The sequence below is a fragment of the Electrophorus electricus genome, chromosome 6 (assembly GCF_013358815.1).
Source record: "Electrophorus electricus isolate fEleEle1 chromosome 6, fEleEle1.pri, whole genome shotgun sequence".
In the NCBI taxonomy this organism is placed as follows: Eukaryota; Metazoa; Chordata; class Actinopteri; order Gymnotiformes; family Gymnotidae; genus Electrophorus; species Electrophorus electricus.
Window position 1 is genome coordinate 3,930,799 of NC_049540.1, and position 21,691 is coordinate 3,952,489.

Here is a 21,691-nt window from a genome sequence, read left to right on the forward strand (position 1 = left end):
AGATGCAGATAACAGGTGAAATATATTATGATTGTTTTATATAGTTGAACTGTATACTGTAGCTGCACATTGACTTGTCTCTAAGACAGAAGGCACGCGAGAGCTACTTTCATAGATGCACAGGTCTGAAGAAGAAACGTCTCACACACTGAATATCTGTGGCTGGCGCAGACACTCCTGGTCCCGATGCACACTGGTGCCCTGTGAGATTAGAGATCCTGACGGCTAGCGCCGGGGACTCCAGTGGTGTGTCACCATGTATTCATGTGCTGAACGGAGATGCCAGGAGCAGAGAAGCTCGCCAGCGAAGTGCTAGATGTACCACTCCATACAGCGTGGTACATTTCAGTGCTGCAGTATTGTGATAACTTTTAATGTGATGTATTGTGCAGTCCTGCACATTGTCACACACCTGCTCAGTCTTTACCGAGGCTTAACCACAGACCAGTGCTGATCCATCCACCCTTCAAAACACACATGCATACACATACACACATGTGCGCACGCGCCCATGCACACACACACACACACACACACACACACACACACACACACACACACACACACACACACACACACACACACACACACACACACACACACACACACACACACACACACACACAGTCTATACCTTGCCTGTACCGCACTCTCATAACTGGTAGCAGGATGGTGTGTGCGACAGGGTGTATGCCTAGTGCATAAATCACTGCAACACACACACACACTCACGACCATAGGGTACTGCAGCAGACTGCCAATTAGCGGGTAGCTTTTCCCTCAAACCCACTTCTCAGTGGTATCACAAGCGAGAGAGAGAAACAGAGAGAGAGAGACTTTCTGCTTGTGTGTGTGTGTGTGTGTGCTTTACAGTACAGTAACAATGGCTGTAGTCTCACCATGCATTATCCACTGTAGGTCCCAGACCTTTCCTCCTCTCTTCTTTCTCTCATACACTCTCTGTCTCGGTCCCTGGCTGCACAGATGCACAAAAGCATTCAATGACCCCACTCTCTCTCTCTCTCTCTCTCTCTCTCTCTCTCTCTCTCTCTCTCTCTCCCTTGTTCTCCCTCTTTTACCAGTCTGTCCTTGGCTTTGCTGTTCTTCACTGGAATCAGCAGTAAGCAAGGTGACTCACAGCACACCAAACACATGAAACAACACACACGAGGAGAAACACACACAGCAGTACGTCTGTGGACTAGACTTTCATTGCCCCCTTTATCCTGAATGTCTGAGGCATGGCTCATTACTGTGAATATACATGGCAAAGGTTATTGTTAGGTTATGTGAACTATGTTCACCATGTGCCTGCATAAGCAAGTGTGGACTGACATGATCTTTTGGTCATATGTTTGTCTGTGCAGGACATTTGTTGATTATTTGCTTGTAGAGTGTGTGTATGCTACTACAGACATACTGAATGCAGACTTGCCTGCACACACACACACACACACACACACACACACACACACACACACACACACACACACACACACACATACGCACGCACGCACACACACACACATACACACACAGACAGACAGACAGTGAAGTGCTAGAGTCTTTTAAATATGCATCCCAAGGGAGGACTACTGTATGCATGATAGTTTGATTATTACTGTCCCATGTACAGAGGGAGGGAGAAAGACCGTGTGTGTGTGTGTGTGTGTGTGTGTGTGTGTGTGTGTGTGTGTGTGTGTGTGTGTGTGTGTGTGTGTGTGTGTGTGTGTGCGTGTGTGTGTGTGTGTGAGTGTGTATGTGTGTGTGTGGGTGTGTTTGAGTGCAGAGGTTGGATAAGGACAAACGGGCGTAGGTTGGGATGACAGCGGCAAAAATAAATTACAGAGCTAAAGGAAGGGACGATGTGTAACCTATTTATCAACACACACACACACACACACACACACAGACACAGACACACACAGACACAGACACACACACACACGTTACCTCACCAATGAGCAAACACAAGCACAGCTCACAGCCAACATACTGCAAGCTGACTTTTCTGCAGTTGCTAAGGTCTTCTTCCTAGCTAAACAGCTACCTTTCCTGATGCTGAAGCAAGAATTCCAGTCACATGACCCAAACTGTCAGACCTCTAATGCTAAATTCACACACACACACACACACACACACACACACACACACACACACACACAAATATTCCACACACATATTTGCACATTTTCACAGTAACAAGGTAGGACAACCTTTAGGCCCTGTGTTGCCGGGGTGAGTCGGGCAGTCTACTTTGGAAAAGCAACCTTAATGATCAGAATGTGGTGAATTCCAGACTTCCGTCCCAGCACAACCGTCTGAAGTAGTACTGTTGCCCAAAGACTTAAGCAGCCCAGACAGTGACTGGCCAAGAGCTGACCAAACACTGTGTGGAAACTTCATCCGTCTTTCCCTCTTTTCCCTGGATGGGCTGCTTTGGTCACAGCAGTCTCTGAAGCGTTCGTAATGTCCTCTATAGGACAGTTTTCTGAGTGGAAAATGTGCCATTTGTTTGTGTGGAATGCGCTTTTGACAGTCTCTCTGTTCGTCTCAGTACCTCTGGGTCACCTCAACACAGCCCCCTCCAATTACTGTAAATTTAGCTCGGCTGTTCTGCGCTGTGCAATACTGTGAAATCCATGATGCAAACTCCATGTTTGTGTTGTATTTAGTGCAGGTACCCTCTCATGTGTGTATCAATATATTTCTTTATGAAGCCTTCCAATGATATGCCACTGGGAGAGAATTTTAGATTCAACTTACATTAAGTTACATCACATTGGATTTACTTTAATACTTTAATAGTTTACTTTAATAGTGCTCCTTTCTTTCCCATATGCATTTCACCACCACAAGTGATGATTACTATAGTAAATAATATAGTGAATACTATAGTGAAGGAGCCTTGGGACTGTCCTGCAGGAATCACACTGCTACCCCACTGTGAGCAAAAACATGTGCCCATTCCATCTCTCTAGCTATCCTCCTCTCTGTCACTCCCTATCTCTCTGACACCCCCTTTCTCTATCTTTTCCTCCCTCTCTCTCTCTCTCTCTCTCTCTCTCACCAGCGTTCTTTCACTCCTCCTCTCTCTCACTCCCTTTCTTTAACTCCCTCAGTGTCTGAAGCCCACGTCATAGTGCCCCAGTGTGTGCGTGCAGAGAAAGAAAATTCACTTCGGGTTTTCCAGGAAATCCGCAGTGAGGAGTCTGAGATTAGCTCCTCCACAGAGGCAGACAGGCAGGCAGACAGACAGGCAGACAGACAGACAGCTCTAAAACCGAGTGCCAGAAAACAGCCATTAAAGATGAGCGTTTGTCAAAGTGCAATCAGCATCTATCTCTCTCTCACTCTTACACATGCTCTACTGTTCACCTTATCCGTGTGTCGCTCTCCCTCCCTCTCTCTCTCTCTCTCTCTCTCTCACACACACACACACACACACACACACACACACATTCCCTGGCCCGTCTTCCTAAATCAGTCTTTCCCACTCAGTCTTACTGTGTCGTTTCTCCTGCTCCCCTGATCTCCTGCTGTATGCGTTCCATGCTTTTATTCTGTTGAGTCTGTTTGTCCTATTAGCACGCCTCCACCTGCACGCCACTGCGGCCTGATAAGGAGGAGCTGCAGCTCCCCTATCAACCCCGACTCTCACCCCCGCTCCTCCCATCCTTTCCTCCCCTCTCCCTCTCCCTCTCTCTCTCTCTCTCTCATGATGCTCCATCACATACTAGACAAACTGCACACACTGCGTATTCATTGTGAATGAACTGCCTGTGGAAGAAATAGAGAGAGAGAGAGACAGAAAGAGAATGAAAATGATGAATGACGATGAGAAAGATACTGCAGGTATGTGCTACAGCCACTAGAATTCAGCACAAATCCTCCGCCAGTTACTTGGAGACCAGTGGCTCCCACAAAATACGTCTAGTGAAGGAATGAGGTCCCAGTGAACACGCGCACAAAAACACCCACACAGATGAGACATGCATGACCTCCCCACTGAACACGATCCTTTTTATTACCCATTTATTAAATACCAGTGCGAATAATATGAACAAATGCTCGATCACTGTATAATTGGGTAACTAATTGATTAACCGATACCCTCTGACTGCCCATCTTTTCACAGGGTGTTCTAATGCTGTGTGTAATAGCAGCTCAGCCTCCAGACAAGGTGGGGCCGGTTTTCTCACGTCTGCGGTGTATTCTAGTCTACACCTCTTCGTCCCTAGCTTTCCTCGCGCCAAACCCCCGCCCATCCCGCCATCTCTCCGCCACTCCCGTTATCAAACCATAAGTAACGCCCCCGGTGGTCATTTTCGCTAAGCGATATTAAATATGAACTGTAATAGGCTATAGGAGGCCGTTTCGGTCCGCAAGGCGCTTTCGGCTGAGCGGTCGTGCCTGGGACCGCGCCAGCATGCCACACTACAAACCTTCTGATCATCAGAGAGACAGACACGCGTTGACGCACAGCCACGCCCCCGCCCACCGCACAACCACGTCGCGACCGTGACAGGACTGGCCGCAGTAGTAGCTCGTCGCACATGTGCGACTGGTATTCTGATGCCACCTTTTACGCGCAGTTCCTGCAGACAATACGTGAGAAGAATATGGCGGGGGACTGCTGAAACGCCCATTCAACATTTCTGAGGACAACCGATGTCTTAAAAAAAAACAATGCCACAACAAGAGCAGGCAACAAATCTATACATCCAGAAATGCAATTACGCAATGAAATTACGCAAAGGAAACGGCCGCGCCATAACGTCTTCGAAGGCAGCGTCTCAGACAGACAAGCTTCCAGTGAGAGCAAGTCTTAAAAGTCGCGGACGCATATCCTGTAAGAACGCGTCACTTATCGCTGTTCAAGTGATCCCAAACCCGAGGAGCGGGTTCAGATATTTACATAGCAAAAGCAACGTTGCGTCTTAGATATCTCCCTTAACAAAACATCAGGCCGGACTGGGTCACAGGTTGTGCGCCACGTTTCTTCCGTTCCGTTCCGTTCCGTCGGGATTCTGTAGCGTAAATGCCGAGGGCTTAACAGGCACAGGTCAGCTGACACTTATTTTATCTGGAGAAAAAAATACGAGCAGTCACGACAGAACGGATCTCGCATGGTTTTACAGCCGCAACTCTTTCACGTTATGCTCTTAAAGAACGATGACATCTGTGTCATTGTTGCTAATATCTAAAGATTATGTATTTTTGCGATATGTAGCGTATACATCCATTCCACCGAGACGGACTGTATTGCCAGCCTCTCCCAGATGTTTGTAATCGTGTTTTCATACGCAAATCGATACTCAAAGTGATAGAATTTCACCACAACAATTGCCGTGATATCTCGGTGGTCATCTCCAATTACTGCCCATCAAATGTTAATGGAATGGTGTATAGATTCGTGGGAACATTTGTTGACTTACATAAACGGTGAATTGGTTCAGCGCGGAGTCAAGTGCAGAACCCCGAATAAAATCAGACAAAAACAAATCCACGCCGGGATGCTAATGATGGCATTGCCTTCTTAAAGGAGAAAAGATGGAGCAAAGCCTAATTTCCAACTGTGTCACAATATAACAGATGACCAAAAAAATAAAAAATGTAAAAAAAAAACCCAGGACGATGACCGTCAGAGCACTGTCGGTCGGCAGCTTTTTGTAAACAACATCCCCGTTCCATTCACCGCTCGCGCTCACCGCACGAAGCCCGGTGAGAAAACGCTCCGTTTATCCGTCCTGCAGTTCACTGCGACGTTGTAGGAAAAACGAGAGAGAGAAAAAAAATCGAAAGGAAAAAAGGCAAATACATCGGTTAAGATAAGCTTACAAACGCGCGAATTGAAGATCTGTCTTGTGACATGCCCACGTTTGCCGTCACAACATTTTACGGCATTGAATGAAGAGACGACCCCACAAACATGTCAGCGGTGACGGCGCGCTTCGCGGAATTTGCATCGGTATTAATATTAATATTGCAGTTCTTCCTTGGAGGCCGGCGGTTACGGAAAAGGCAGATGCGCCGAAGCAGCTCCTGAGCTTTCAATTTTCGTGCGCTCCTCGTCCTGCCGAAGCGACGTTATATCGCGCTGCTGTTTTGATAACGGTAGACATTTTCTGCCGCCATACTAAATATGTACATTAATTAGGCTCGCTGTTCTTTTCCTCACCTCGTTGGTGAGCCTGCCCTTGTCTCCATCTCTCCATCCACCGACTTGACGCGTGTATTTACAATTTTGTTCGGCCGTTCTGGGTGCAGACGTAAGCAGTCTGTCAGCACGAGGCACTACCGTCAGAACCAGTGTGCGCGCCAGAACCCCATAACACCCCATACACACACACACACACACACACACACACACACACACACACACACACACACACACACACACACAAACACACACACGGAGAGAGATAGCGACAGAGAGAGCGCTTGGATACCCTGCATGTCAGACAACCTATCTTTAGGATATTTCTCTCTCTCTCTCTCTCTCTCTCTCTCTCACACACACACACACACACACACACACACACACACACACACACACACACAAACACACACACACATACACACAGCATGGAATAACTACTGTACTTCAACTGAACTTTCCCATTTATATGATGAAATCAGAGATGCTGATTTTGGTTATATGTCCAAGTAGCTATCTAAAAGTGAAATTTATCTTACAGTGATAAAAACAGAATCGTGCTACCTTCCTTAACATTAATAGATATTTTCTCTCCAGTGGTGTAGTCTTCATTTCAACTTTGAGGTTTGGGGGACACTGCTCACACCACCCAACCTAACACATTACACACACACACACACACACACACACACACACACACACACACACACACACACCCTCCAAGGAGAGGAGTAACTGCAGAGGATTACATTTGATCTTGAAACTACTAAATGTCAATCTGCTTTGGAAAGATGGTGAAATTGGAAAGAGTGGCGTGACAAACAAAAAACAAACCTGGAACAAGCTCTAACTTGTGTTCTGTTTGATGACTGTAACAATGAAGGCTACTGCCAGGCCACAGAAGCATAAACCAGCCACAAAACTAAAGCACAATACTCAGGCAAGCCTGAATCATTTAGTCAGTACATTGTTCTCTGTTACTACTAAACATGGCCAATGAAATAGCAATTTATGTATGAATTTAGATATCCCTTCAAAATGAATGGAAGTAATTGAAAATAAAATTGCTGCTTACAGTGACATCCAAATAAACTACAGATCCAAAGATGCACTGAACTGGATCATGTTAAATGCAGATTCCTTAAAGTAAATGACATTTTAGTTACACACTGCATCTCTACAGCTATAACAACTACTACCCTGAAACTGGTTGCTGTTTGTTTTTGAAAGGAAAGAAAAGACATTTATTTGTCCTTGTTTTGGCATATATACTCATTTGGTAGGTAAACAATAATTATTATACTTTATCAAATAGGCTACTACCTTATTACAGCGGTAATCCACTTATAAAACGTTATAAGTGGTCGCTTAATGTGTTATTACGCAAATATAGGGCAATTTCGGTCATTAGTGAAGCCGCAGCAGGTTAACTACCTCGCGCAGACTGTAGTTTTTGAATCTCGTTGCATTGGCCGTTTGGGCACGCCCTCATCCTCACGCGCCCTCGCTCCTCCTTTATCTCGCGACGTCGTGCTTACCCACGCGCGCGGCGGGGCTTCCAACTCCCAACTGCAGCCGGCAAAGCCCGGCCGGAGTTCGCCCGCACAACCGACCTGACTAAAAGATGTTAAAAGTCATTTTGAGCCACGTGTGGCAATCGCACGTATTTTGTTTACTGAACAGACCTCAGAGGTTTTGACTTAAGAAGAAGAAGAAGAAAAAAATTAACTCTTTTGTTCCCTTTCACACCGACGTTGTGGTGTCGTGGCTTTTCAGCCTAGCGGCTCTGGTTTTAAAGCTTGTTCCAGTGTTCGCCGTGGGAGCACAGATAACCGAGTGATCCATGCTGAATTATGGTCAGGGATAACCGCTACCTGCAAACCCGGGCTGGAGGATCACGTCTTCTTTATGGTACACGCGGAGACCGCAGCAACTTATTATCGCTTGGACGGATTGATCTGATCAAAGGGCAATCGGTCGCACGCAGGGACGGTAATGTCTGATCGGGAGACGGGAGCAGAGCGCTGCCATGACCACCAAACGCCAAGGTTTTAACGGGACAGGTAGTATTGTGTCAGGCTAAACTGTAAAATTTGGTGACACTGTAGGCTACACATTTAGCTGTGTTTTCTCATGTTCGACAAATAAGAAATCCTGTTTCCGCTTGTTAGAAATGCGATAGATTCTGATATTTTAGTACATTCGTGCATTAGCTTAACTTTTAAACTTTCTCTTAGAAAAGGTTTATCCTCTCGACGTAATCTGAGGGCAAAACTTCTGTCATTTTGTAGGATTCTACAAAACCCGCTGTCCTGAACGTTGATTCCTAATGTATTACCTAATGTTACGATCAGGTCAGGAGGTCAGACCGCAGGCATTTTGTTACAGGTATGATAACGTGGCAGGGCAGAGGTCAACCTGAAGGAGGAGGAGGAAATGACCACTGGCATTTGTTCCACTGGCTTTCTTCTGTTTTAAGTTCGGTCTGTCTTTCTACTCAGATGCCAAGATGAAATGGGGAGGAGAGAAATCCCAGTGGAAAATGTTTATTGAGGATGTCAGTGTATTACACATGGTGATTTCCTTCCTCTTTATGGGTGAGCTAGATCTCAGACATGTACACATTTCGGCGTTACACTGCCTAACACAGTGGAATTCTGCTACCTAGATAGAGTACCTGTAGCCAACCCCTGTGCTAACCACCCACAGGTATAATTTACACTGGGGATGCTGGAGACATGTCCCCACTGCTTTAGGAATGTGTACTCTGAAAATATACCTGTCCAAACAGTCTGGAAACAGTGCTAAGTTCATGGGGGAACGTGTATGTGGCCAGCCAATACCTCTAATATCATATATGCATGTGAACTCTATAAACAAAAACAGAAAAGATGCTAGAAAGTCTTTTTACATCAAAAGAAACATTTTAATGAAACAAATAATTTTTTAAAATCAAAATAAATAGAAAACAATTGTACCACAATTATATTTTTGAACCATAGTGCGTATACTTCTTGTATTATTGAACATTGGTAGGCTTTTCAAACACAGTCATAAAACCTTTCATTAACCTCGCCCTTTTCAGTCCCAGCACTGGTTTCAGTGAATGCGTATGCCTGAGGACTCAGTTTGGTAAACTGGACGTAAATCTGAGGGGCAGCGGAGTGGAGTGCACCATTCCTGTCAACATTCTTGTCCCCAGCATTTTTCAAAGCAAAGTTACACCCAAATATAACCACAATACTGTGATTAGTGTTATGATGGTTATGGTGGACTTTGGTGTTTAATCCTAACTGTGTGTGTGTGTGTGCGTGTGTGTGTAGGTGTGTCGTTTCTGCTATTATTCCTATACATGATGTTTACACCACTCTGGCTTATTCCTGCTCTTTACTTCACATGGCTGGCTGTTGACTGGTACACACCTGAGAGAGGTAGGCACCAAGTCTCACGCACGCACGCACACACACACACACACACACACACACATGCGTGCACTCACGCACACACTCACGCACGCACACACACGCACTCACACACGCACGCACACGCACACACACACACACACATGCACTCACGCACACGCACGCACACACTCACGCACGCACACACACGCACTCACACACGCACGCACACACACACACACACACACACACATTCTACTCTCACAAAGTCTTTCACACACACACACACACACACACACACACACTCATGCACACATCTACATATATGGACACTAGGAACACACATTCTTCTCTCACAAAGTCTTTCACACACACACACACACACACACACACACGATTACATACATGGACACCAGGAACACACATTCTACTCTCACAAAGTCTTTCACACACACACACATGCGTGCACTCACGCGCACGCACGCACACACTCACGCATGCACACACACACACACACACATTCTACTCTCACAAAGTCTTTCATACACACACACACACACACACACACACACACACACTCACGCACATGTCTACATATATGGACACCAGGAACACACATTCTACTCTCACAAAGTCTTTCACACACACACACACACACACACACACTCACGCACACGTCTACATATATGGACACCAGGAACACACATTCTACTCTCACAAAGTCTTTCACACACACACACACACACACACAAACACACGCTCACACACACACGGCTACATACATGGACACCAGGAACACACATTCTACTCTCACAAAGTCTTTCACACACTTCTTCTTTTTTCTAACAGCACGTAGACACATAATTTCTTCCCTTTTTGTGCAACGCATCCCATACAGGCAGACCTGGATCTCCATAGTTACTTCATGAACCGTAGTTACTTTACGCACCATAGTTAGCTCCTGCCAGTTCAGTAACTAAAATGTCTACAGATTTTTAAAAAGTGAAAATGTGCTTTGTGTCTGTCTCTGTCTCTACCCGTCTCACTCTCAAGCTTCCTTTTGTTCAAGGTGTGCCATCACTAAATGTAGATTTGGTTTTGTTTTTTTGACCCCCTCTCACAAATGTTATTACAACCAGAGACTGTTCACTGTGTACTGAAGTTTTTGTTAGTTATGAAATAAATGTGGCTGTTTGTAACTTCATTGTACCATCACAATGTAAATAATCAATTGAGCCCTTGCAACGAGAAACATACATTTTCTACATTCTACAAAATAAAAACAATAATATAAAGCATTATTACAATTCTTAGTTTTAAATGCCCACATGAATGAAGTAAGTTAAGTCTAAATAAATCATAGTTAGCATTTTAATGTAATTTTAATGTTAAAGTTGTACAAAATCAAAACTAAAATAACTGATTACACAAAATTAAAACTAAAATAACTGATTTCACAAAAAGGGGAAATCGCTCATATTTGTTTTTTGTTGCAAGGGGTCAATTATTTCATCATTCAGAATCCAGTCATCTGTTTCAGGTAATGTAAGTACCTGAAGTTCGTGCAAAAACATTACGGCTACTGCAGTCTGACTGATTGCACTGCTCTTGATTGTCCACTAGGGGGCAGAAGATCCTCATTCGTGCGTAGCTGGAAAGTGTGGAAGCACTTCAGAAACTACTTCCCAGTCAAGGTAACCCAGACAAGCAGTACACAAATTAAGTCAGCAATTCTCCACCCTTATCTGACACACACAGCAATAATTTTGTGTTTTCAAAATAAGTATAAAAAAAACTTTATACTCATCACATTCTCCATAAATTCTATCTAGCTCAGTTATTATAAATATTCCCATCATATTTTTGAGACTCTCTCTCTCTCTCTCTCTCTCTCTCTCTCTCTCTCTCTCTCTCTCTCTGTCTGTCTGTCTGTCTGTCTGTCTGTCTTTCCTCCTCCCCCCCTTCAGCTGGTGAAGACAGCAGAGCTGAGTCCTAGCCAGAACTATATTCTCGGGTGTCACCCGCATGGCATCATGAGTTTAGGGGCGTTCTCCTGCTTCAGTACAGACGCGTGTGGCTTCACCGGGGCCTTCCCGGGCATTCATGCCAACCTCGCCGTACTAGCTGGACTCTTCCGTCTGCCAGTCTTCCGAGACTACATCATGTGTGCCGGTCTGTGTGTGTATGCATGTGAAGGGGAGAGAGGATATAGAAAGCTTATTGTTTTCTAGACTGAGGTGCACCTCCGTGACTTTGAGCCCATTTTTTCTTAACTTGTTTGATAGGGTATAATTATGCTACATTTCACAGGTGAAGTGTCATGGTGTCATGTTGACAGATAACAGGAGAAACATTTTTCATTTTGTTTCATACCTTCCTTTTCTTTTGTCTCCTTGTCTCTGTCCCTGTGGTCCTAGGGATGCTGCCGGTCAGTAAGGACAGTCTGGAGTATGTACTGAATCAGAGAGGCACCGGAAACGCTGTGGTTATCATCATTGGTGGCGCTGAGGAGTCGCTGGCCTCTCGTCCGGGAGCCAACAGTGTGGTGATGAAACAGAGGAAAGGCTTTGTCCGGCTGGCGCTGGAGAATGGGTGAGAGAGAGAGAGAGAGAGAGAGAGAGAGAGAGAGAGAGAGAGAGAGAGAGAAGAAGGAAGTTGTGAAAGATTGCGAGAGTGTGGAAGTTTGAGGTATTTATGTGCTTTGTTAAGAGTGTGACATTAACCATAATGCCATATTTTATCCTCCAATGGTTATCACCTCATATCATAAAATACTGAGGTAATTTGCAAAGTTATACTGCCTGGCCAAAAAAAGGTCACCACCTGGATTTAACTAAGCAAATAGGTAAGAGCCTCTTATTGGATAATTACTGCATGTGTGATTATGTTTCAGCTAGCAACAAGTTATTTAACCCTAACTGATGCAGTGAGTAGCTTCTCATTTGTTAAACACCCATGTTGAAAGACACATCCTGTGGTCATGATAAAGATGTTAATCTGTTTCAGAAGGGTCAAATTATTGGCATGCATCAAGCAGAGAAAACATCTAAGGAGATTACTGAAACTACTCAAATCGGGTTAAGAACTGTCCAACGCATTATTAAAAAGTGGAAGGACAGTGGGGAAACATCTTCGAGGAAGGAATGTGGTCTAAAAAAAAATCTTGAATGATCCTGATCGGCGATCACTTAAACGTGTGGTGAAATCAAATCGTAGAAAAACAACAGTAGAACTCAGGGATATGTTTAATAGTGAAATTAAGAGCATTTCCACACACACAATGCAAAAGGAACTCAAGGGATTGGGGCTAAAGAGAAAAGAGTCGGCTGAAGTGATGCACCCATCATGCCTAGTGTCTACCGTACAAGCCTGTGGGGGCAGTGCTATGATCAGGGGTTGCTGCAGTCGGTCAGGTCTAGGTTCAGCAACGTTATGTGGCCAAAGAATGAGGTCAGCTTACTACCTGAATATACTGAATGACAAGGTTATTCCATCAATGGATTTTTTCTTCTTTGATGGCACGAGCATATTCCAAGATGACAATGCCAGGATTCATCAGGATCAAATTGTGAAAGAGTGGTTCAGGGAGCATGAGACATCATTTTCAAACATGGATTGGCCACCACGGAGTCCAGACCTGAACCCCATTGAGAATCTTTGGGATGTGCTGGAGAAGACTTTGCGCAGTGGTCCAAATCTCCTATCATCAATACAAGATCTTGAGGAAAAATGAATGCAACTCTGGACAGAAATAAATGTTGTGACATTGCAGAAGCTTGTGGAAATCATGCCACAGCAAACGCGTGCCGTAATCAAAGCTAAAGGGGGTCCAACGAAATATTAGTGTGTGTGACCTTTTTTTGGCCAGGCAGTGTATAAACCCATTATATACCTGGGATTCATTCCATGACTAATACTGAGCTGACAACCTAATGAGAAAAGCTTGCATATCAATGTTTAAAAGAAAGATCCTGCTTCCTGTTGTGGCGTTCTCATTCCGCTCACGTGAATGAGCTGTAGTGGGCATGCCGTTCTCATGTGAATGAGGTGTAGTAGGCACTTTACGTGATTCTGACTACATCTCCCTCATGCCCTTCTGTTTCCCCAGGGCTCACCTTGTTCCAGTGTACTCTTTTGGGGAGAATGAGCTCTTCCCACAGGTGGTGCTACCCGAGGGCAGCGTGGGACGCAGGCTGCAGGCCCTCTTCAAGCAAGTCATGGGTTTCGCCCCCTGCCTTTTCACCGGAGGGCGCTGGTTGCTCCTGCCCTACAGGAGGCCGGTGACCACTGTGGGTCAGTGCTAAATCGCCCCTCTTCATTCTCCAGCTCATAACCCCAGGCTGTTGCGATGCCCACAGACATGTTTACTTACATCCTAGTGAAATCAGACCATTCAGCATACCTGAACAAACACACCTGCCACTCCAACTCCATCTTATACTTACCCTACTCCAACATTCAGTGGTGCTTGAATGTTTGTGAACCCTTTAGAAGTTTCTGTATTTCAGCAAAAATTTGACCGAAAACTTCTTCAGATTGTCATACAAGTCCTAAAAGTAGATAATGTGAACCAAATCAAACAAATGAGCCAAAAATATTAGACTCATTTATTTATTGAGGAACATTTTCCAATATTACATATCTGTGAGAGTCAAAAGTATGTGAACCTTTGCTTTCAGTATCTGATGTGACCCCTTGTGCAGTAATAATTGCAACTAAACGTGTCTGGTAATTGTTGATTAGTCCTGCACATCAGCTGGGAGGAATTTTAGTCCCTTACTCCATACACAACCTCTTCAACTCAGTTATGTTGGTGAGTTTCCTCCATGAACTGCTTGTTTCACATCCTTCCACATTTCTGTTGAATTAAGGTGATGAAATTGACTTGGCCATTTCAAAACCTTAGCTTTATTCTTTTTTAACCGTTCTTTGGTAGAACGACTTGTGTGCTTGACTTGTGTGCTTCGGGTCATTGTCTTGCTGCATGAACCACATTTTAAGATTCAGCTCACTGACAGATGGCTGACATTTCCCTTTAGAATTCGCTGGAATAACTCAGAATTCATTGTTCCATCAATGGTGGCAAGCCGTCCACGCCCAAATGCAGCAAAATAGGCCCAAACCATGATATTACCACCAACTGTGTTTCAAAGAAGGGATGAGGATGTTATGCTGGAATGCAGTGTGATTCTTTCTCCAAACATAACACTTCTCATTTAAACCAAAAAGATCTATGCTGGTCTCATCCCTCCACCAAACATTGTTCCAACAGGTGATCTTTAGCAAACTGCAGACAGGCAGTAATGTTCATATTGGAGATCAGCGGCTTTCTCCTTGCAACCCTGCCATGCACACCATTGTTGTTCAGTGTTCTCCTGTCGGTGGACTCATGAGCATTAACCTTAGCCAGTGTGAGAGAGGCATTTAGTCGCTTAGAAGTTACCTCGGGTTCCTTTGTCACCTCGTGGACTGTTACACCTTTGCTCTTGGTGTGATCTTTTTTGATCAACTACTCCTGGGGAGGGTAATAATGGTCATGAATTTCCTCCATTTGTACATAATCTGTCTGTGGATTGGTGGAGTTCAAACTCTTTAATAGTGATGGGACTTTTGATACTGAGGTGTCGACGCTTGTATCACTATTGCAAAGCTTGCTGGTTTGGCAGTGTAGCAAAGCTTGTTTCAAAGTTATTACCACCCTGCCCCAGCTCCCCCTTTTAGTACATATTGGAAATGTGTAAAATATAGAAGTAAATGGGAAGAAACATTCCGTTTCAGAAAGTCAACCTGTTGCCTCCCAGTACAGTTTGCCACATTATCGTATGACATTTTCAATTAAAAAGGGAAACAATTATTTTAAACAAGTTATTGCAGAACTTTAATTACTAAACATTATTACTGATCAAATCTTAAAAAAAAAAAAAATGGATAGGTGGAGTGTTGTATAGTTTTCAAGTGCAGTGACGTTTTGAACCTATGGCTGCTATAATTTCTGAAAACCACCAGGTGTCACTGTTTGGCATTAGCTTGTAATAGGCCAATGCTTCGGCTTTTACCAGTGAAATTAGGAAGAAGCCCCAAAGGCTTCACAAACCTTGTCTGCCCATCACTACTCTTTAGATATGGGTTCATAACCTTTTCCGACCTGATGAGAATCAACAACTCTTCCTCTGAGGGCCTCAGTATTCGCTTTTGTATCATGTGCCATGTTACACTCCCAGTAAAGTGTTGTGTAGATCAGCCTTGCTAGATCCCTGTTCTTTAAATAAAACAGGCTGTCCACGCACACCTGATTGTCATCCCATTGCTTGAAAACACATGACTCAAATTTCATTTTAAAATTATCTGCTAATCCTGAAGGTTCACATATTTGTACCAGTCACAGATGTGTAATATGCCATAATTTTCCTCAATCAGTAAATGACAGTCTAATATTTTTGCCTCATTTGTTTGATTTGGCTCACATTATCTACTTTTAGGACATGTGTGACAATCTGATGAAGTTTTAGGGCAAAGTTATGTAGAAATATAGAAACTTCTTAAGGGTTCACAAACTTTCAAGCACCACTGTATACCTACCCTACTCTAATTTAGCTATACTTACCCTAATTTTACCTTATATTAACCACTCTAATATACACCTTCCCTACTCTGTTATATTAACCATTTCTCTGGAACTAAATACTAGCGCAAGGGTGGCAGCTGCTGTCTGTAACATCCCTCAGATAGGAGAATAAGTGAATAATTGTATCTAGTTATTCTTTTGTAAGTTAGTGCAATGTCTTAGGTTTTAGCTGTAAACAGGAGTGTTTACTATAACTTTCTCTCCATCCCTCACAGTGGGCAGTCCCATTCCTGTGCCTCGTGTCTCCAGGCCGACACATGACCAGGTGGACCACTATCATAACCTTTACACAGAGGCTCTGTCCAAACTCTTCCACACACACAAAACTAGCTGCGGACTGGCTGAGACACACGAGCTACACATCATCTAGACTCCACCCAAAGAGCTTTCACAGCGTTTCTCTAACGTTATAGCATATTTCTCTAAAGTAAGAACATTTCATGCCAAGTTCCTACACATGTACTTTGAACACTTTTGTTGTTTTAAGTATGATACAAATCCAGTCTGCATTTTAAGATAAATGTAAATTTTCATTAGTGTGCACATCATATTATAACAAGGTAGTTGCAGTTTTCGTCATCTTAATCTTAGCTCGTGGAATATTACAGTGATTAGATTGAGCATAGATTTCAGCAGCATTTACTTACCAACCAGAACATCCAAGATTCCAAAAGAAATGCACCTACTTATAAAAACGTTCAAATGAACTAGAGATGGGTCACCACTTGGGGTAATTATATAGGGTAATTTGTTTCTAAAGTGTTATTTTTTCCCAAAATGATCATGCATACAGTTTAGTGAAACGAATTGTGAATGTTACACCACAGCCACTGCACTGTAGTATATTGCAATTCAAGCTCAGTTGTTCTCTAAATCTGTCCACTACATATCTTTTCTTATGGACATAATTTTAGACATTAACATTTTTTTAAAAGAAATTATGATCAGTGCACTATGATTTTTAAAGAAATTTAGATTTATGAAACATTGTAAAAAAACATTTGCACAGATTTGTCCTAGCATGTACCAGAAAATGTGGATGTGACAAAAATATCTACCTTTATTACTTTTGATGACAATGATTAAATGAGCGTAGTGGCTCAGTAGCGCAGTGGTTAAGGTAAGGGATTCTAGTTGCCAGTTTAAATCCCACCACAGCCAGGTTGCCACTGTTGGGCCCCTGAGCAAGACACTTAACCCTCAGTTGCTCAAGAGGTGTTCAGTCAGAATTGTAAGCTTCTTTGGATAAAAGCATCAGCTAAATGTAAACGAAATTTTACAGGCCCACTGCATATGAACATCCACTAGACTGTTTTTTCTAAAGCAGTAAAAATTGTTTAATGCTGGAATTTCCAATGACAATGTGTAATGTGATTTAAAGCAAGATGTGCTATCATAGTTGTAATGAAAATATACTTTTCTTTTTAGAAGTTATAACCATTGAAAGTGATAATGAATTTTGCAGATTTTATTGAATTTCTTTTAAGGAATTTTGTGGCAATGGCACGATTTTATCAGCAGCACCAATAGTTTGCACAAATGTGCTGAGAAAACCTTGGTACACATGAACCTATGCACAGGGCGTGCCAGTGAAGATCACGGAGACGCCGTCAAAGCTGATATGAGCCGCTTATGTTTATACCAAACCCTATAGTGCACCTTATCAGAAGGCCCAGGTAGCTGCCTTCTAATCTGAAACTGTACCATCAAAAGTTCTTTTGCCACATTATAAGGAAACTAGTTAGTGGGCAGGACTGCCAATGGGTGGATGACTGTGGTGAAGTAACCCAAGAGAAAGTTTTCTTTCCTTAATGGCACTGATCTGTCCAATGGGCATGATGCAGGAACACTTTAGAGTGAAATGGTACAGTATTGATTAGAAATGTGTGTGGCTTACCTGAAGAGTTGTCACTGTTTAACTCAGGTTAATTTTAATGATTGTAGTTCAATAAATGTTCAGTACACTTGTCTATTGAATATGTAAAGAGTCAGTGTTAGTGTATGATCCATGTTCGTAATTCCTCCAACCACAAATGTATTGTGTACACATCTGGCAAGGGTGATGAAAAGAAACTTTTGAAACTCGGCTATGGAAACATAGCTATTTTTCTACAGTACTAAATGATGAGACAATTAGCAGCCAAAACCAAAACATCAAGCTACCTCTAACTACTGTAGATAAGGAATTCTCAAACATTCTCAGCACTGTTAAAATGTTTGTTTATGAGAAACCATGAAATCACCCTGCTGTTTGATTGTAATGTGATAAAATTTCAATAAACACTTTTGCAACACCTTTATTTTTTTCTTAATAAACAGCAACCAGGCGCATTACAAAGTCTGAAGAAAGACCTGAGAACCTAATCGGAAGCACTCAATCAACTAATGGCCTGGAAACACTGAGGACATTAAGAGACAACATGCCTGTAGTTTACGCAGTAAAGTATGAGAGTAATTAAAAAGTATGAGAGTAATTAATACAGTTAATCAGGTAGTATAACCTGCCTTCTTGTCATTGGTTGACATTTCATTTAGAGCACATTGCCTTCCTCAAATTCCACCACAGCAGACGACACTGCCAGCAAATTGAGACTTTTGAAACAGGTCTCATAAAGCTTCCAAATATACGCATGTGCGTCATTACACATGCGGTAGCATATCTGCAGGAAGGCAAACGGAGAGTCTTCTTCAGCTCTGGCCTCCTCTGACCTGGAGCTCTGCCCACACCAGAGCCAACATGGTTCTTCTGCCAAGGACTGGCTCTTCATTAAGTGAGCCACATAATCCGACAGATACTGGAGGCAAACTGCTGGCTGCAGACCTGCGGTCCGCCTGAGTAGGTGCTCTAAAGCGGATGTGTGCCGGCAGCATAAACACACTCCAGCATCGGCACAAACGGCTGTGAGAGCGCAGATCAGGAAGGATGCTGTTAGCATATGGAATAACAGCTTTTTCTTTCACTACCTCCGCAGCACCACAGAGCACAGCGTTTCATGCCAATGACCACAAGGAGTCCAACTTCTCGAAGAACATTCTTATTTACACGTCACCTTACAAAATTAAGGTTGGAAATAGGCTCCACCAGTCCATTTTTCTATAACCCAACTGAAGGCAAAAGCTGAACTCCAGCGTTACTGAAAATGAATTGTGCTATTGCACAGCATGAACACTCAAACTGTCCACTTCAGACACCTGAGAAAAGACAACATGAAAAATGAATGAATGCGTGTTGTGTGTTATCTGGTCTTATAAGGTGTGTGTGTGTGTGCATGCGTGTGTTATCTGGTCTCATAAGGAGTGCATGGTCATTATCTGGTCTCGTAAAGTATGAGTGTGTTATTTTGTCTCATAAGGTGCGTGATTTACCTGGTCTCGTGGTGTGTCCCTAAGCAGCGGACACAGCAATAGCGTGCGCCACAGGACACACAGGTGTAGTGGGAGGGGAAACCACACACAGCACAGAAATGACGTTGAGGAAGCTTAGAAGGCTCAGCACATGCAGTCAAATAGTTTGGACCCTCACTCACACTTAAGTCCTACAAACAGACAGGCAGAGAGAGATGTTTAAGACCTTTAGTCAGAGTCAGCCTTTTGGGGAGGAAATGCAGTGCAGTTATTCCACAGCCATTTGATGAGTTCCCATAGATCTGGGTCTAAATCCCAAAGATTTGAATCTACAGCATAGCTGTAAAACCTCACCTCCTCCTCGAGCAGAGCCTGGAAGTTTTTTCGGAATCGCTGCTTAAAATGATCGCCTCTTGTCTTTTTCCGTCGTTTTCCTTGATGTTATAATGAGACATAAAAGTGTCAAGCTCAAAAACCAACCGCCACAACATCAAAACACTATTCAAGTGAAATGGCCTCACCGGATTCATTGTTCTCGTCAAACTGCGGCAGCCGCTTGACGAGTTGCGGGAGGCTTGCGTGCGGGTCGTCCTGAAAGTTGTCCTTCTCAAGAGCCTCCAGCTGGCGGGTCAAACGCCGTTGACGAGTCGCGCTGTCCAAAACCCTGCGCTGGTTTGGGTCATGTGAGCGTACTAGGCCCGGAGAATAATTAACGTTACCAGTTAGAAATTTGCATGTTATACGCAGACGAATAACAACATTGTTGTTTCCATCCTGGCTTCTTTATGTCACTGTTACTGCGGCAACGAGTATAAAAGTTCACCCTAACGTTATCTAGCAACTAGCCAGCGAATCAACATTTTGCTAGCTAATAAGCGTTAGCCAGATAAGGTTAGTTATCTAACTGGTAACTAACAGTAGCATGAACACTTACAAACAAACGGCACATTTACATTGCTTTATTAATATAGTTTTTGCTAGCTAGGTAGTTAGTTATGAGTCGTGTAAACTGAGTGTGATAGGCATGTTAGTAACGTTAAAGTACACTACCTGCTGTTTTCTTCTCCGCCATTTTCAGGGTTAGTGTCATCGGCTACTACTACGGGTGATCGGAGTGGACAAGTACGGTTTTGTCAACGTGTTCGTGCCAAAAAACGCGACGGAATCCAAATGAATGGGGATGAATTGCGCTAAACGGCTAAAAACTAAAATTACAATAGTTTGGAGTGGTAGTATTATTAAAGTTGTTGCTCTTTATTTTGTCAGCATCCTTACAAATAAAACACCAATGACAGCCAAAATATTTGGCATATCTAAAAACACAAAGACAAGCATATGATTTAAACAAAAACAGACCGACACACTGAATACAGCACAGTAACAGCATGCAGTTCTGCTTCCACACATGAAAACCTTTATTTAAAGTTCATCAGTAACTACTGTAAATGTTCCACGAAGGGACGCGTATCAGGAAGCTGCTATGATAAATGTAAGTTTAGTGCTCACATCATCATTAACACAAAAAGTGAAGGAGGCCCCAAACACCACACTGCCGATCTCACACCTCAGTACACCAGTCTCCAAAAAAGCTCAATATAAATGAATGTGCGCGGGGCCTGAGTTTAAGAGATGAGGACCATGGAGACAACTCCCGGAATGTTCAAAAGTGTTCAAAAATGGTTACGTGTTCAAACATTGTTAAATGGTGAGTTTGTGTTTAACCCTATTTTTTCTTTTCAAGATTATTTAACATGTTTTGTTGCTCTCGTCGTGTGTGCCTGCCGTTGCAGTTATCATTTCCCCCAATTTCTGAAGAGCAATTTCCTCTAGAAACTAGTTAGTTTTTCGGGCTTTTTTGCTGTGTGTGTGGTTTATGCTGTTGACTATAGTACCTGTTTCTCAGGCAAAAGAGTCTTTCGATTTTTCTTGTGTCACTGCTACATTGTGTTAGAAACAAGATGATGTCTCTGAGTTGGAGAAAACCCAGCGATGTATCAATGAACTCGAAGGAGAGCAGAGAAAAATAAGTAACTCAGAGAAAAAGGGTGCCGAGAGCTCTTTCCTATAGCATGCCTCACCCTATAACTTTGTGTTGATCCTATAGCTCAAAATGATTTTAATTGTATATACTTGGGCTCAGTCTATGTTCACTGTATAAGT

The 21,691-nt window shown here is 43.3% G+C and overlaps 3 protein-coding genes across 5 annotated transcripts in view; 1 reads left to right on the top strand and 2 right to left on the bottom strand.

Moving 5' to 3' along the window:
- Window positions 1-5,894, bottom strand: part of LOC113590594 (neuronal tyrosine-phosphorylated phosphoinositide-3-kinase adapter 1) — a 31,352-nt gene extending 25,458 nt beyond the window's left edge. Inside the window, 1 exon segment of the mRNA XM_035527240.1 lies at window positions 5,439-5,894. The gene's annotated coding sequence lies outside the window, so the exon portion shown is untranslated.
- A 1,830-nt stretch (window positions 5,895-7,724) lies between these two features.
- On the top strand, window positions 7,725-18,374 carry mogat3b (monoacylglycerol O-acyltransferase 3b). 3 transcript variants are annotated; one of them, XM_035527252.1, is made up of 9 exons: window positions 8,160-8,223; window positions 8,452-8,548; window positions 8,662-8,757; window positions 9,484-9,591; window positions 11,185-11,255; window positions 11,529-11,733; window positions 11,979-12,153; window positions 13,670-13,854; window positions 16,402-18,374. In XM_035527252.1, the coding sequence occupies exons 3-9, from the start codon at window positions 8,670-8,672 to the stop codon at window positions 16,554-16,556; spliced, it is 987 nt and encodes a 328-aa protein (XP_035383145.1). In that variant the 5' UTR covers window positions 8,160-8,223; window positions 8,452-8,548; window positions 8,662-8,669; the 3' UTR covers window positions 16,557-18,374. The 3 variants fall into 3 exon arrangements, with proteins under 3 accessions (XP_035383144.1, XP_035383145.1, XP_035383146.1); XM_035527251.1 differs by lacking the exon at window positions 8,452-8,548 and having other exon boundaries at window positions 7,725-8,223; XM_035527253.1 differs by lacking the exons at window positions 8,160-8,223; window positions 8,452-8,548 and having other exon boundaries at window positions 8,686-8,735.
- Window positions 18,375-18,467: 93 nt separating this feature from the next.
- Window positions 18,468-20,646, bottom strand: znhit1 (zinc finger, HIT-type containing 1). Its single transcript, XM_027030803.2, has 5 exons — window positions 20,582-20,646; window positions 20,053-20,223; window positions 19,886-19,965; window positions 19,553-19,722; window positions 18,468-19,378 (listed from the first exon to the last, which is right to left on the bottom strand). The coding sequence occupies exons 1-5, from the start codon at window positions 20,619-20,621 to the stop codon at window positions 19,357-19,359; spliced, it is 483 nt and encodes a 160-aa protein (XP_026886604.2). The 5' UTR covers window positions 20,622-20,646; the 3' UTR covers window positions 18,468-19,356.
- Window positions 20,647-21,691: the final 1,045 nt, after the last annotated feature.

What these genes read in the sequence shown, in the direction of transcription:
- znhit1 (XM_027030803.2), bottom strand. Translation starts at nt 20,621, where the DNA reads ATGACACTAACCCTGAAAATGGCGGAGAAGAAAACAGCAG. An exon ending in AGGCTCTGCTCGAGGAGGAG is followed by an intron (nt 19,723 to 19,885) that starts GTGAGGTTTTAC and finishes GTCTGTTTGTAG; the next exon opens with GACTTAAGTGTGAGTGAGGG. An exon ending in GGGACACACCACGAGACCAG is followed by an intron (nt 19,379 to 19,552) that starts GTAAATCACGCA and finishes GTCTTTTCTCAG; the next exon opens with GTGTCTGAAGTGGACAGTTT.
- mogat3b (XM_035527251.1), top strand. Translation starts at nt 8,190, where the DNA reads ATGACCACCAAACGCCAAGGTTTTAACGGGACAG. An exon ending in CCAAGGTTTTAACGGGACAG is followed by an intron (nt 8,224 to 8,661) that starts GTAGTATTGTGT and finishes CTTTCTACTCAG; the next exon opens with ATGCCAAGATGAAATGGGGA. An exon ending in GAGGCCGGTGACCACTGTGG is followed by an intron (nt 13,855 to 16,401) that starts GTCAGTGCTAAA and finishes CATCCCTCACAG; the next exon opens with TGGGCAGTCCCATTCCTGTG.